The 14,842-nt window shown below is 43.2% G+C and overlaps 1 protein-coding gene across 1 annotated transcript in view; it reads left to right on the top strand.

Moving 5' to 3' along the window:
- Window positions 1–14,244, top strand: part of Grem2 (gremlin 2, DAN family BMP antagonist) — a 92,960-nt gene extending 78,716 nt beyond the window's left edge. The window contains exon 2 of the mRNA NM_001105974.1: window positions 10,771–14,244. Coding sequence (NP_001099444.1) covers window positions 10,772–11,278 — 507 coding nt within the window. The 5' untranslated portion in view covers window position 10,771 and the 3' untranslated portion in view covers window positions 11,279–14,244. The remainder of the gene's footprint in view (window positions 1–10,770) is intronic.
- The last annotated feature ends 598 nt before the right edge of the window (window positions 14,245–14,842 follow it).

The raw sequence follows: 14,842 nt of genomic DNA, 5'->3' as shown, positions 1-14,842 counted from the left end.
TGGGGCTAGAGGTGGTGCTCTTTAACTGGGTGAAGAGTATGCCGTGTGAACTATAACTCAGTTACATGACTAGAGGAAAGAGGGCTGGGAGTATACCTAAGTGGTGGAATGCATCATGCCCATAGCCCTGAGCTCAATCCTTAGCATCCAAAGAAAGAAAACTGCCTTTTAGCCTTCTAGACAGTCTACTGACTTCGTTTCTTAAGTGTCTGAAAGGATATCAGCAATATTGGAAAGCAAAGCCTTTCGCTGTTCGTTCATCCAACCCCTGTTGCAATCGTGCTCCTGTCCATATCTTCCTTCTCCAGACCCATCAACGTGGACCCAAATCCATCCAACTAGGAAAGCTTTAGTTTTCATTCATTAGATTTGCTCGTTGACCATTCATGCTTGCATGTAATGTACTCTACACTACTCTGACCCCATCTTTCATCTCCCCCTTACTCATGTCCCCCCTGCCTCACTTCCATCCACTGGAGGTTCATCTTCATCTTCACCAGTGAGGGGAGATTTTCCAGATGTTGTCTCACAGAACTCCTGACAGCCTTTGTTCTTCCTGCTTTTGCAAGGTCGCCCTGAAGGAAAGCCTGTGTGTCCCAGAGTTGCACCCATACACTCTGGGTAAGATGCCAATTCTGTTGTGTTTTACAGGCCAGACATCTCCCTACTCTCATGCAGCCAGACACAACTGTAGCTTGGCTTTCAGCAAGCCATCTCGGATGGCATTTTCTTTCCTAGTGCATGTAGACTTCCTGCCCCATGGAACAGTTCTTTTCTGATCTCTTAGGTTAAATACTCAGATCCACCCACGAGGTCCAACTGACTGACCCAAATAACCTAGATTTTTTTTCATTGTCCTTATTCTTGGGTCTATTAAAACACAACTTTCTAAAATGTTCCCTTCACTTCTCTTCCCATAGGCCCTTGGTTCAGGCCAGACGTTTTGATTTCATGGCTCTTTTAAAAAACCCAATCACATCATCACATATTCTCCTACTCCCATTGTTGCAGGAAACTCTTTCTTGCTCTAGGATACTAATCATCCCCTTCATGTGTCAAGCCTTAAGGAGGTGCACAGAGTAGAGATGATGAACCAGTGGGCGAGTTAATGCACACGGCTTTAACAAAAGTGCCCCCTACTGAGGACCCATAAGTGGAGAGTGATTTTACTTTTCGTATTCATTTTTAATATGTTTTCAACACTTTTTTTCTTCAGTTTTTCCATAGCTCCATCTCCATTGGCATGTTTCAAGTCTCCCTGTTGTCCTGATTATGTTTGTTTTCTTTGGTACAGAGCCTTGGATTTGCCCTCCAATTTGTCTGAATTCAGCATCAGTTGTCAATAGCAGCTAACTTGAAGGAGGCCGAGAGCCTGAGAAGCAACACCAACCAAAACAGACTTCTTGTTTCAATTAGATTACTTAATACAGGGTTTTCCAGTCTCTTCAGGCCGATTAGCCAACTAAGTATTTTTGAAAGACTGTCAGGAAAGAGAGCTTGCACAGCTTGAGAGACGAGACACGAGAGCAAGTGAATCAGAGAGGAGTGGAGCTTGGGCGCTTTCCTAACCTTTATATACAGACATAAAATTTTTATGAACCAAAGAAACGGTGACTTACTGTTCTTACCCAGCGTTGTTACTGCACTATTCATATTCATGCAATGGAAGAATAGACTTCTCTGCCTGCATTAATGTCTGACTCTCCAACATTGTTATTTCTAAATATAACTTGTGGCTTTTTTTAGTGGTCAGCTAAAATTTGCGGTGAGTGTCCTTTAAAGACTGTCACAAGTTGAGTGTTTCAGACCAAAATCTCACCTCAGAACATCCCTAGAAGGCTCTAAATTTATCTTAGGTCTCTCATATATATTATCACCTATTTTTGAAGTATATATAAAATATTCCTTTAAGGAAATTTTTATATAATGTCTTTTTCTCCATAATTAGATATTTCACACCAGCAGGCCTGGTGGGTTTTATGCTAGTAAGTCTTTTTTTACCTTTCATTCTGTTTGTCTGTTCAGTGAAAGAAAGTAAGCAACTAAACTTTACTTTGTATTCAGTGGCCATAAAACATGAAATATTAAAAATTTCCTGTGAGTTAAGCATTTTAGTGACAAATAGTATTTGATCAAATAGCATGACTATGCTATGAACTTAGCATCTAGTTATTAAACTTAGACTTACATACTTTGGTGACCTACCTCTGTAGAGTTATCTCGTGGGAGATGTGTTTGCCATGTATGCTTCGTGGATGAATACCGCTTACTTCTAGAAAGTAAAATGATGGTCAGGAGTACAGAAGGGAACACCCAAAGGGGCAGGATGCAGAACCTGTTTATTTTAGAATAGGTGCCTTTCCTCGGAGAGGAGCAAGAAATGCTACCTGAGGGTTTGTACGCTGGTTGCTCTTTAACTCACCTGGAACCTACAACATCTTGTGCACCTGTAGGCACTAATATGCCTGTCTAAAATGGGATACCTAGCAGAGTTGCTGTAATTGTTAAAGGAGAGACTGCAGAGAACATGAGGTCAGTGGCCCGGGGAATAAGCAGGAATGGATGAAATGGAAGCGTACAAAGGAGGCTGTGAAACAATGAATGCTGAATTACTGCCCATGACTTGCAGGGATTTTCAGAAGTACATGTTTCTGGGTTGGATGGTTCATGGGTTTGATGGGTTTAACTTTCCTGCTGAAGACTGTGTAACAAGAATCGTTTCTACTGAAAACTTGACCCAGCTCCAACCTCCCGTTCATAGTTTTTAAAATGAAATTTAAAAGCCACATTCACATGGGTGTGGCAGCCCGTGGCTGCAATCCTTGCAATCGGGAGGTAGATGGGGAGAAGAGGATCAGAAGTGTAAGGCCAGCCTAACCAGCATAGCATTAGTGAGGTTAGCCTGAGAGATGTGAGACCCTGTCTCTAAAAACCAATAGGAAACTATATTTATAAAATGGAGGTAAAATCCATTTTCTCGCCCAGTCATTCATCACACATAAATATTCTAAGCCATTCCCCATAGCTCTCATAAATGACTGTGGAAACAAAGATTAAATAACCTAGTCTTTCAATTATTTACATTCAAGTAGGAGAAAAAACGTGTGTACAGTGGCTATATTGTGTTGTTTGGCTGTAACTGAGAAAGTATTTAAAATATGAAGAACACAGGAAATAAAGAACATTAGAAACATTAGGAAACACGAACAATTTCACAATGAAACTAATATTCAAATAATACCCAGTAACTAACAGTGACCCTATGAAATACATAAGACATAAATAATAAAGAGAAATAGCTTTACCGACATTTAGAAGTAGCAAGCCCCCTCGCATAGGGTTGAGCATGTAGTTTTGTGAGTTTCACATATAGAGTAGATGGTGAATAGATGCCATGAGATCAGACAAGAAAGAGACAAAGATCCTTGAAGGTCTTTGCTAATTGCCAAAGAGGTTGAATTTGTGATGGGAAACTTTAAAAGGGTGAAATTTAAAGGAACAATTTAGTCATTTTCTGATTAGAAATTTTGTGTATAAGAGCTCAATCAGGGAACAGGGAGCAGGCAGGCCAATGAGGAGATTATCATCAGGACCAGTAGACAAGGACCTGGTTTTCAGGGCTATGTGAAAGTGAGGCATGGAAGAATGATGTCAATGGATTAAATGTGTGAGAAGATAAGCTCCATTTTCTGCAAACCAACGTGATTTCAAAATCTCACGAAGCAGATGTAGGTGAAACTCTGGGTTCGAGCCCAGCCTGGTCTACATAGTGAGTTCTAGGACTGTCAGGATCTCATAGAGCGGAACCTGTTTAGGAAAACAAACATCAACAGAAGTGTGGTTCTTCTTTTGAGAGTGAATCAGGTCCTAAGTACTGACATTATAAATTAGCAGTCTCGGCTTTTTGGCTTAAAGGAAAAAGCCGAATTGTTCCCTAAGCTAGAAATGGTCAGAAGAGCAGCAGATGCATGGGAAATGATTGAAGAATAATGGGATATGTGGAACCTAGGATTCCAGGGGACATAGAAGGAATGCTCGTTGGGCAGTTGGGTATATTATCTGAGAGTCATGGGCAGAGAGCTAAGAGTTGAACTCATAAATATGGATGAGTAATAAGATGAGGGTAGGAAAACGGAGTCCTGATGGAGGATGAAGGAACTTTAGCCCATTGTGGAAAACCGAGAAGGAAGGAAGGAAGGAAGGAAGGAAGGAAGGAAGGAAGGAAGGAAGGATGGGAGGGAGGGAAGGAAGTAAGAAACAAAGAAACAAAGAAAGAAAAAGAAAGGAAGAAAGAAATCAAGAAAAAGATTTAGAAAGGCCAAGAAACAATAGATATGTGAAATTCTCATGAAGTCTAGAGAAAGTAAGGTACAGGGGCTCTGTTTTGTCAAACATTACAAAAGCTGCTGTCATTCCTAAAAACTGATTGCCTAAAACCCGGCAAGCAAAGCCGGGCAGCTAAGTGTAACAGTGAATGAGAAAGCTTTGGTTGTGCTCAAAGCTTCTTAGACAAGCCTCTGAGTTTTACATAAATACACAGGAAATCTATACTAGGTGCCCAGGGAAAAGCAATCTGGGAACATTGTGCCATCCTGACAGGGTGGGACGACACTGGGCTGTGCAGTATCTGCTATGAACAGCCTCCTCGGACATTAGCCCAAGCTCTTTATCTAATAAGAAGCAACAGGAGCTGCCCCATGGTTGGGAGAACAAGCCCCTGGTTACAAAACACTTCATAGACTTCAATTATTCTTCCTTTCAAAAAAAACCCATGGAGACTTGTTGGATGGTGACTTGATGTCAGATCCACACTCCTTTCGGCAGCGGTGCAGTCTAGTGGGTGATAACGAGCACCATTTTAATGGAGGAAGCCAACAATGAGCCATGCTAGATCCTGTATGGGAAGCTCAAGGTCCTGAGGTCTATTACCATCCTTCCCATTCTCGTACATGGGTCCTAAGCAGAAGCCACGCCTCCCTACTACATCACAGCTACTGCAGAGCTCTCTCATGCATTTCCGTCCAGAATATAACGGTCTGCTGCCATATTGCCTGTAGCATCCATTGCCCATCCTGAAATACATCCCAGCACTTTCCTGAGAGATTAAGAACTTTGAATCCTTTGCTATTTTTGAAATCCATAAATAAAAAAAAATAAACCATGACCATACATTATTTTCTTCCTGTGGTTGAAAATGTTTCTTTAAAATCAGGATATAATTTTTCTCAGACGAGGGGAAATTTTCCCTAGGATGGAATGATGGTCAGTTTGACCCAGACAGGTCAGTTGGAAACGTAAATTAATCCATTTAGATTGCAAACTCCTAAACCACACGGGAGACCTTGATGTTTCTGCTTTGAGATTGCTAGCCCCTTCAGAGTCTATTCGTGACACTTCAGAGACTTGCAGTCAGGACGTTTGTGTTTGCCTCTCCCAAAATCCCAACTCTTCTACCTTCCAATGAAGTGCAATCAGTCCTTCTTTTTGTAAGTCAGAGGACCACTGAGTTCGAACTCGATGTGACCTGCTAATCAGAGACATGCAAATCAATCATAAGACGTCCTTCCGCATGCTTTTTTTCAGATAGGCAAAAGTAATGTGTGCTAATATCAAGTGTTGGCAAGTATGCGTAACTGCAGGGATCCACATCCCACCCGAGGGAAAGCATGCTGGTGTCAGCACTTGGAAGGCAACCCGCTCTACCTCATTTAGCTGAAGCTGAGCACAGCCTGTGACCCAGTGTTTGCACTTCTCCACATCTCCTGTGACAACAACAAATAAATAAATAAATACATAAGTCATAAAAGCCCACGGCTGGCGGGCATAAATAAACAGATATTAAAAGTGTCCAGTGCAGCAACCTTGACGGCAGAAGACAAGCAGAAGCACCCTCAGTAAGATGAATGGAGGTTATGATTCATTTTAATAGTCAGCAGAGGTATGAACCGATGTCTGCAAGTACCCGCGGGTGTAAAGTCTCAAGCATATATTTCCGAAATGGAAAGTAGAGGGTGGTATTATTTATGTAAAACATCATGACACACACTCAAACAATACTCGTGCATAAAACACGAGCAGACACATAAGCAGTGGACGGTGTGACGCAGACCAGAGGCACAATGCTGGTAGTGTCAGCGAGGACATCCAGAAGGAGTTGGGGGAGGGAACTGTAACGTTGCCTCTCTAGATACTGATAGGATGTGTTTTCAAAATTGAGACTTGTAGAATAAGGTGAGAAGCGTCGCCGGCATTGTTCACATCTTGGTGAGTAGGCATACAGGATTTACTGTTTTCTATGCCTCTCTGAAACATTGGCCGGTTAAAAATTTTGAAGGCCAAAGAACCAAACCCTGAAAAGGCAACAATTAAGTTAGACAGACAGGCTTGTCTAAGCTTTTCTGTCAAAGGCTATAAGAAAATATTTTTTTTTAACCGTGGGCATCATAGTCAATGCCTCCGCTACTCTTTCTACCCTTACAGCACAAAAGCAGCTATAGGCAACAGGTAAAGGAGTGTGTGTGCCATTGGTCCAGCACAAACATATTTACAGTGTTTGTGTCTCTAGAGAGTTATATAAGGAGCTAAACAGCCCTTAGCTGTAGCTGGAGAAGGCCTATAAGCAACAATCCCTGAAGATTAATATGGCCGTGGGGTTGCATTTGCACTGTTTTGATTGGTTAGCGTTTGCTTCGTTGGGTAGATGAGAAGTTTGTCTCCTATGTTTTCCTTCATCTTCTGGTGTTCTGGAATTCTTAGGATATAGAAAATGTTCTGCCCCATTCTATTCTCTCTCCTACCTGTACAGTCTAGTACATCCTTGTCCTGATGTCTAAACTCCATTAAGGTCACTCTGAGGGTTCGGTCCCCAGCTTCCCTGGATCCTTGGCTTTGGCATATCTGCATATGCCTAAACACTCAGTTCTATCATGCCTTTTCTAGAACTTAGATGTGTACTGTGAGAGAAGCTTCCCTTCTGTCTGCCTTGGCTGTTCTATGAAGAGTTGATAGGAAGGACTTATTATTTGACTGCCTAGGTGGTAGGCTGCTCTGGCTTCAAAGGTCAGGCCTAAGGGCGTTCACTTAGGGGAAATACTTCCACGACCAGCTCTCTCTTTATACAATCAACTTTGGCCAACCTAGTCTGCTTAGGCCATCAGCATTTATAGTCCTGGCACACTTTGCAAATTGACAACATTGTCAGGCCAGAAGGATGGTTAATAAAACCAACAGGAGTTATTTATGAGTTTCTTATGATACAAGCCAAACACAAGATGTGAGGGTAAAATGAAGTATCCTCATGCTGTCGTTACTGGCAGTTGGAACAGCATTCCTGAGAGGTGGTTGTATGCCAGCCACTTCTCTGAATAGCTAAGAGGTCCAGAACAGCATTGAAATACTACACTCAGGTCACACTGATACGTACGGGATAGATGAGAAACTGAAGAACAGGTAGGCACCTCTTCTCTCCTCCTGTCACCCTTACAGGAGCAGCTGGCTTAACTGTCCCTAGGAATAAGGACACCTCCCCAACAGTCATTGTACCAAAAGAGGTAACTGTTTTACCCGTTCTAGCACTGAGAGGCCATGTCCTTCGCCAGTCTCTTACTGCCACATGTGTCACAAGTTATGTGTGTAAGAGAGTTGGGTTGGGGAGGAGAGCCAGACTTGTCCCAGTTATGTAGATTTCATCAATATCGTTCCTTTTCCTAAAAGTTGGAAGTTTACTCTACTTCCTCAGTTCCTGGGAGACAGCGCTTCCAGGGATGGATGCCAGATGTTCGCATGCCATTTTCAAGTGTTCAACGAATGCCTGTTACTAATCACCACTTCGAATACTGTTCACACGAAGAGTTTCTGCCCCAAATCGATCTGGGCATGTTTTAGCTCCCTTCTCCCTGACGACAGTGAGAAGCTGCTGAAGGAGAAGCCTGAAGTTTGAGCCGAACCAAGAGTTCATGATAAGTTGTTGTTGGAGCTAGGAGCTGAGGACTAGGCTGACCATAAATCTTTCCTGGATGAGACTTGAAAACTTTTCATTTTGTTTACTTAGAGTGTTAATAATTTTGGAAATTATTAAAGTAGAACCAAAAGACTCCTTTTAAGAGGCGATTGAGATCACAAATCACTCCACAGACTCAATATGTTGAACGAGTCCAAGTCTCAACTCTTGCCATGGGTCTGGTGGACGTGTGGCCATTATCATATGACACTTCATGTGTAGAACCAGGGAAGCGTGAGAAAAGCCCTTAAAAGAAACTTGGACTTAAAATTTAATAATTGTGGTGGACAAATGTTTTTATAGTAACAGGAAAAAGCAAATCCTTTCTCTCTTTCTCAGCTCTCTAATGTTTCTCCCTGTTGGTTAATGGCGTCTCCATGTTCTCTAAAAGTAGCCTGTGTTTCTGGTAGCATCATCACCAGGACAGATTCTTTTTCGATTTTTCTTCTCTATCTTTCATGAACCCAGGGCTCTGTGCTTGGCTAGATTGTCTAGATGGGCTTCTCAGTGAGCCCTGAATCCTTTTCTCTCTGCCAACCAGCCTGGCATCCCAGGTATGCACCTTCATGCTAGGCATTTATTTACATGGTTGCTGGGGATGCAAAAACAAGTCTTTAGGCTTTCACAGGAAGCACCTACCCTCTGAGCTATCTCCTTAGCCTACCCTTTTCAGATTTTAGGGGACTCTTCTACCCTAAACTTCAAATTACCCAGACTATCCCAGTTCCTTCCCTAAGCATAATATATGCATTTTCCTCCTATCCCCACACCTCCTGGCAGTCAGTTTTCTTTTACAAAGCCAAGAAACCGAGAAAGATGAAAGGTCTATCCTGGCTCACGGTTTTGAAGGGTTCAGTCCATAGATGAGTCCATGGAGAAGTGGTGGGTTAAGGAAGGGGTATGCAGCAGAGAAAGCTGCTTACCGTGTCAGTCCCAAAAGAGAGAAGAAAGGATGCTCGTCCCTCAGTCTCTTTCAAGTGCAAACCCACAAAGGCTTCCTACCAGGTTCTACATCTGAATGAGTCCTCCACATGCAAACCTGGGGTTGGAGGGACTCACATAGAGTCTGGAGGATGTTTGACAGTATAACTGTAGCAGGAAAATATTGGTGTTAACAAAGCCCCTGAAAGTGTTGACTCTAGGCTCAGTTCTCTAGATGTAGTTGAAGACAGAAGATGTCATCTTTGAGATGAGGTACAAAGTCACTTGTCGCTTAGACCTGGACTTGTAAGAGTGACACACATTGTGATTAAGCATAAGCATTTTAACATAACTTTTTAAGAAAGAGCTAGCTACTTTCATGAAAGTCAATATAATAGCTGGGATGCCAGGATTCAAATACTTCATATACTGGCTTTGTGATTTTTGGCAAGCTGCATAGCTTTACCAAGCCTGTTTCCTCATCTGTGAAGTTGGGAAGGCAGTCATACCCAGTTTTTGCAACTCTATTAGTTACATTTACGTATCTTGAAAGGAAAAGGAAAAGCTTTTGATAGACTTTAGGAACCAGTAAGTACTAGCTATTCTAATACTAAATGGCAGCATGAACTTAAAGTTTGAAGAATGAAATCTGGGATGAAGGGCTCAACCTCTGTGGGTCTCAGCTTACTTCACTGTGGAGTAGAAAATCCACAGTGGGTAGAGCCCTAGGGCTGTTTTGAGACACAGATGAACTGCTGAGAGAGTCAAATGTCAAGCAATTAAGCTAGCATTAACCTACATTGTGCACACCTGTAAAGTATATCCTGGGTGTGATCGTTGCTAACAACATACCTTGGCTGTGCTATTGTTACTAATAATGTACCTTGGCTTTGGGCTCCATTAACACTACTGGCTTTTTATTTTTCTCTGACATTGTTCAATGTATGCTATAGCAATGATACTTTTTTTTGTTGTTGTGACAAAATACCTGACTATGTAGCTATGTCTTAAGAGAGGGTTTATTTTGGCTTACAGTGTAAAGGGATACAGCCTGACTCTTCAAGAAAGGTATGGTGGCAGTAATTCAGGTGGGACTCGGCAGCAGAAGGAAGGAGAGAAGAGACAGGAAGTAGCAGCAACTATCTACCCTGTGGGATGATGTCATACTGGTGAGGCAGTTACAAGAGAGAATGAGGCCTGTCATTGAGAAGGAAGGATGGGAGGGAGAAAAGTTTGAGGGAAGAGGAGGAGACTGGAACGAAAAAGACGGGAGACTGGAGGGGTCTGCAGAGAGGCCTCGGTGAGAACATGGAGGCTGACGTTAAGATTTACAGGTTGTTATGAATGTTCTTAAGGGATGGATGTTTGTAGGACTTTGTATGTTTAGGTGGGCAATTATATCTTATCAATTGGATCAGAGGTTTTTGTGTTGTGCGTTCTTTCCTTTGGAGAACTGAGTTTGTGGCGGCAGAGACACTGGGCCAGAGACTCGGAGTTTGGGTGTGTATTTCTGGCAAGATATCTAGCAGATATCTTGGAGCACTACAGTGCCAGACCCAGTGGGGTAAAAGAAAACCATTTAATATAATTTTACAACAACACTACCCTAGTGACTCACCAGCCGAGACCTAAATGTTTAAATAGCAGGAGCTACGAGGGACACTTTCCATATCACCACACAACATTCTCCTAATATGGTAAAACATACTGGTTATAGGGTACTGTGTAGTGTGCTCATAGCTGCCTGCTGTTGTACTATTTAATTTCTGGGTATCCAGCCATAAGCACTAAGAGAAAAAGATGGATGTCCACCCGATAACCCTTCCTGACCAGCTCCTTTTTCATTGCAGGATGTTCTGGAAGCTCTCGCTGACCTTGCTCCTGGTGGCTGTGCTGGTAAAGGTAGCCGAAACACGGAAGAACAGGCCTGCGGGCGCCATCCCCTCGCCTTACAAGGATGGTAGCACCAACAACTCAGAGAGATGGCATCACCAGATCAAGGAGGTGCTGGCCTCCAGCCAGGAGGCCCTGGTGGTCACCGAGCGCAAGTACCTGAAGAGTGACTGGTGCAAGACGCAGCCACTGCGGCAGACGGTGAGCGAGGAGGGTTGCCGCAGCCGCACCATCCTCAACCGCTTTTGCTATGGCCAGTGCAACTCCTTCTACATCCCACGACACGTGAAAAAGGAGGAGGACTCCTTCCAATCCTGCGCTTTCTGCAAGCCCCAGCGTGTCACCTCTGTCATCGTGGAGCTCGAATGCCCGGGTCTCGATCCACCTTTCCGAATCAAGAAGATCCAGAAGGTGAAGCATTGCCGGTGCATGTCGGTGAACCTCAGTGACTCTGACAAGCAGTGAACTCACCGCGGCAGGATGCAAGCTCAGCCTTGAGCACCCTTCCCCCTGGGTTGCACCACCGCCACTTCTGTTGAGCTCACTCACAATCTGTCCGGTGTCCCTGTCAGCAGCAAATGCATCTCTTAGGGCTAACAGCGTCCTTGTCACAAATACGGACCACAAGTGAAGCTTTGTCGACGTGTCCCCGATCCACCCCAGGCTACACTTGTGTCTCCAAATCCATGTTGCGGATCGGACACAGAAGATGTTGGTAAACTCCACTCCCAGAAACTCGACAGGACTTTTCAGGAGATGCACTGCCATCCGGGATTGACGTTTCCACCATGTGGAAAAGCCAGTCTTTCCCTGGCCACATCCTACACTCCAGCTTGACCCTTCCCCTGGTGAAGGATGCATGACTCTTCTGTTGCAAACTTTTGTTGGCCACCAGACCTCTGTGGTGTGGAAATTCGTTCTTCTGACCTGGGAGCTGCCCAGCTCTGCCGCTGCTGTAATGCCTATGCGGGCAGCATCTCTAAAGGAGATGCTCACCTGCAAGGGGTCCGGGAATAAACCTGGTACCCATGAGGACAAGCCGAGCTAAGTGGATCAGGAAATGGACTTCCCTAGGAACTGTACTGAGCAGGCAAGACTCCCCACACCTCTGGACACCACCATGTCTTTTTTCCTCCTCATAGACTCCATCTAAAGCTCAAGATAAACTCTGGTGCGCATGCTATTCCCGCTGCCATGGTATCACTCACAAGGTTTCTGTATTAATGTCAGTTTTATAATTGACCTATCACGTTAAAAAAAACAGTTAAAAGTATTATCAACATATTCATATATCAAGTCACGTGTTTGGACTCTAGCTTTGCTGCACCATTCTGAATAGAGAGTATAAGCATGGAGTGATCTGTGGAAAAACTGCCAGGTCAGCAATTCACTGCCCCCCCCCCCACTTTTTTCCAGATTAAGCAGGGAGGTGGGACACGTCATGATTTTACTTTTAATACATCACAGAAGACACTAAATAAAGCTTTGTCGCATAGTGTAGAAATCGGATTAGGACAGATGGCACATACAGAGGAGTCACTAGGAAGCTGTAAATCTTGAAAGGCACATGTGAGATGAGACCTGGTACTGTTTTCACTGCCATTACACAAAGCAAACAAATATTTTCTATTAAATGATATGGAAGAATATACGGTATGGAGACTTTTTTTGACACAGGCAGAAATATAGAGCAAATATAGAGGGTAGTAACGTAGGTGAACTGTCCCTCAGAGGACAGCTGCCTTTACAAAGAGTAGACCCCTAAAAATACCAAGAAACATTTCAGCCATCTTCAGTTTTGCTGAGGAGTTGTTGAAGTCTCTGTAGTGTGGTCTTTTGACGTGAGGACTTTAAATTATTTATTTTCCTTCAAAATTACACTCAAGTTCTCTTTGTGCAATTTTTCCCGGGGAGGCCTCCCTGTGCATGGCATGTACGGAATCTGACAAATGTGAATGAGAAGCCATTGGTGGGAATCAGAATATGCTAAAACCCTTGGGTTGATCATTTCTGAGTCCACGCTCTTGCCAAGAACGGGTTTCCTAGTATGTGAGAGAGATGATCCATAAGCTGATGGAGACTCAAGCTTCTGGGTACTTAGCAATGATGTTGGCTCTCCAGTCTGCCACTTGGAGAAAGAGGGTTGTGATGAGCTGGGGAGGGTGTGTCATGGAGCCTTTTGCCTGTATTGCAATGCAGGTTTTCTAGTTTAGTTACGTCTGCCACACAGTGACCCCAAGTACAGAGTGTGTGGTTTTGAAGGGGATTTTAGCTTCAGAAATGAGAGCGCCCAGCCTGGGAACAGGAGAGAGAAAGGAGGGGAAGTGGAAAAAAATCACAGAGGGCTGGAAACCCCAGGGATGAGGGCAAAAAGTGAAGAGGGGGCTAGAAGTCAGAGCTACAGTTTTACACTTTTAGCAGAAAAGGTCAAGCTAGAGCCAGAGCAGAACATGCAGCAGAAAAGCTGTGAAGGAGATTATGAGTGTCCTTAATGGAGGATGATAACGTGTAACCAGAGGCTGAGGAGAAGATTCTCACACCCAGCTGCAAAGCCAGCCTATGTTATTCTATTAATGGGACCCACACATTAACAAGAAAAGTTAAGTTAGGAACCCACAAAGTATATACATGAGCACTCTTTTTTGATCCCAATCGTGGGTGTACCCATGAAGGCTATATGATATGCTATGGTCTGAGGCTATTTCTTGGCTTATTGTATGTATACAGTTTACCTTTGAATGGCTCAAATTGTATTTAAATTTTGTCTTGTTTATAAATGAAGAAAAGCTATAAGTATAATGTAATTATTTTATAGGTATACTATTAAGTTATAGAACAAATAAAGATACTCTAGGATTCTATGTGATCCTGGCATCATGTGCCATAAAAACTGAATTCTGCACTTGTGTCCTTGGGTAGCAAAGGATTGTGGTGCACTCAGAGTGCATTTATCCAGCCTCTGCGAGTTCACCCTTGGCTCCTATCACAAACGTTCCTTGGGGGCTTGAGATCTTCTAAGAGAATCAGAAACAGGCATCAAGCAAGCAGATCTGATGAGGATGGTTCTCACATCCAGTCTCTAGGAACTTCAAGCCTTTTTTGAGACACCCACCAGTTGAATCCAGAATGTACTCACAGTGTTCTTGGAAGAAGAGATATTGAATGAGAAAGCTTTGCACGAAAGATGCAAAGAGAAGTCCACTGTCAGTTTCCTCTTCTCTCCTGTAGCCAGTGCACCACACTCATGTCTTACAGAAGCCAGAAATTATGTTGTTTTGTTTCATTCTATGTTGACTTTCCACGGGTTTCGACATTTATTAATTTAAACATATCTCAGCCTCACAGTGTTGTCATTTTCCTGCAAACTGAGTTATCTGCCATTTAAGACATGCAACAATCAATAAAAGAAATAAAAACCTTGATAAAATTGCAGACGCGTGGTTCACTTTACAGCTTGAATGATTTAAATTCAACACAACAAGAATTTATCTTAGTTTATTAGACAAACATATTCCACTTGGATCAGCGGCACTACTCGTGCTTAGTCTCTAGCATGGCTGACTGATCTCTAGGTTGTAAAGTCGATGAAAATGTTCTACTCTGCTGACTGTGCAACTGAGAGTGTATTTCTAGCTAACTTAGTGTGAACTATCACCATTGATTATGTTTTGCTTGGGAGAGAATGATAAGATCAGATCATAAATAATGTAACCAAAGCTTGTTGATCCTCAGGGTATCCTCCGGATCTTCCTTAAGCCCTCCCCTTACCGGGTTCATGGCTACAGCTTCTCAAACACAGTAGACATCTCAGCCATGGGACCAAAGATGAACTATGTGAAACCTCATAGCTTCTGGTGATTTCTGGAGTTTCCAATATAGGATATGTGGTAAAACAAACAAACAAACAAAACCAGCCCCTAACCCCTCCCCACACTGCTGTATCATTCTTTGAATCCTGAGGTTCCTCTAGTCAGTCCACCTTTATTCCTAAACTGTACAAGGCTCTCTTGTATTTGTTGAATATCTGTG

Source organism: Rattus norvegicus, chromosome 13, assembly GCF_036323735.1.
Source record: "Rattus norvegicus strain BN/NHsdMcwi chromosome 13, GRCr8, whole genome shotgun sequence".
NCBI lineage: Eukaryota > Metazoa > Chordata > Mammalia > Rodentia > Muridae > Rattus > Rattus norvegicus.
This window is presented reverse-complemented; position numbering and strand designations above follow the sequence as displayed.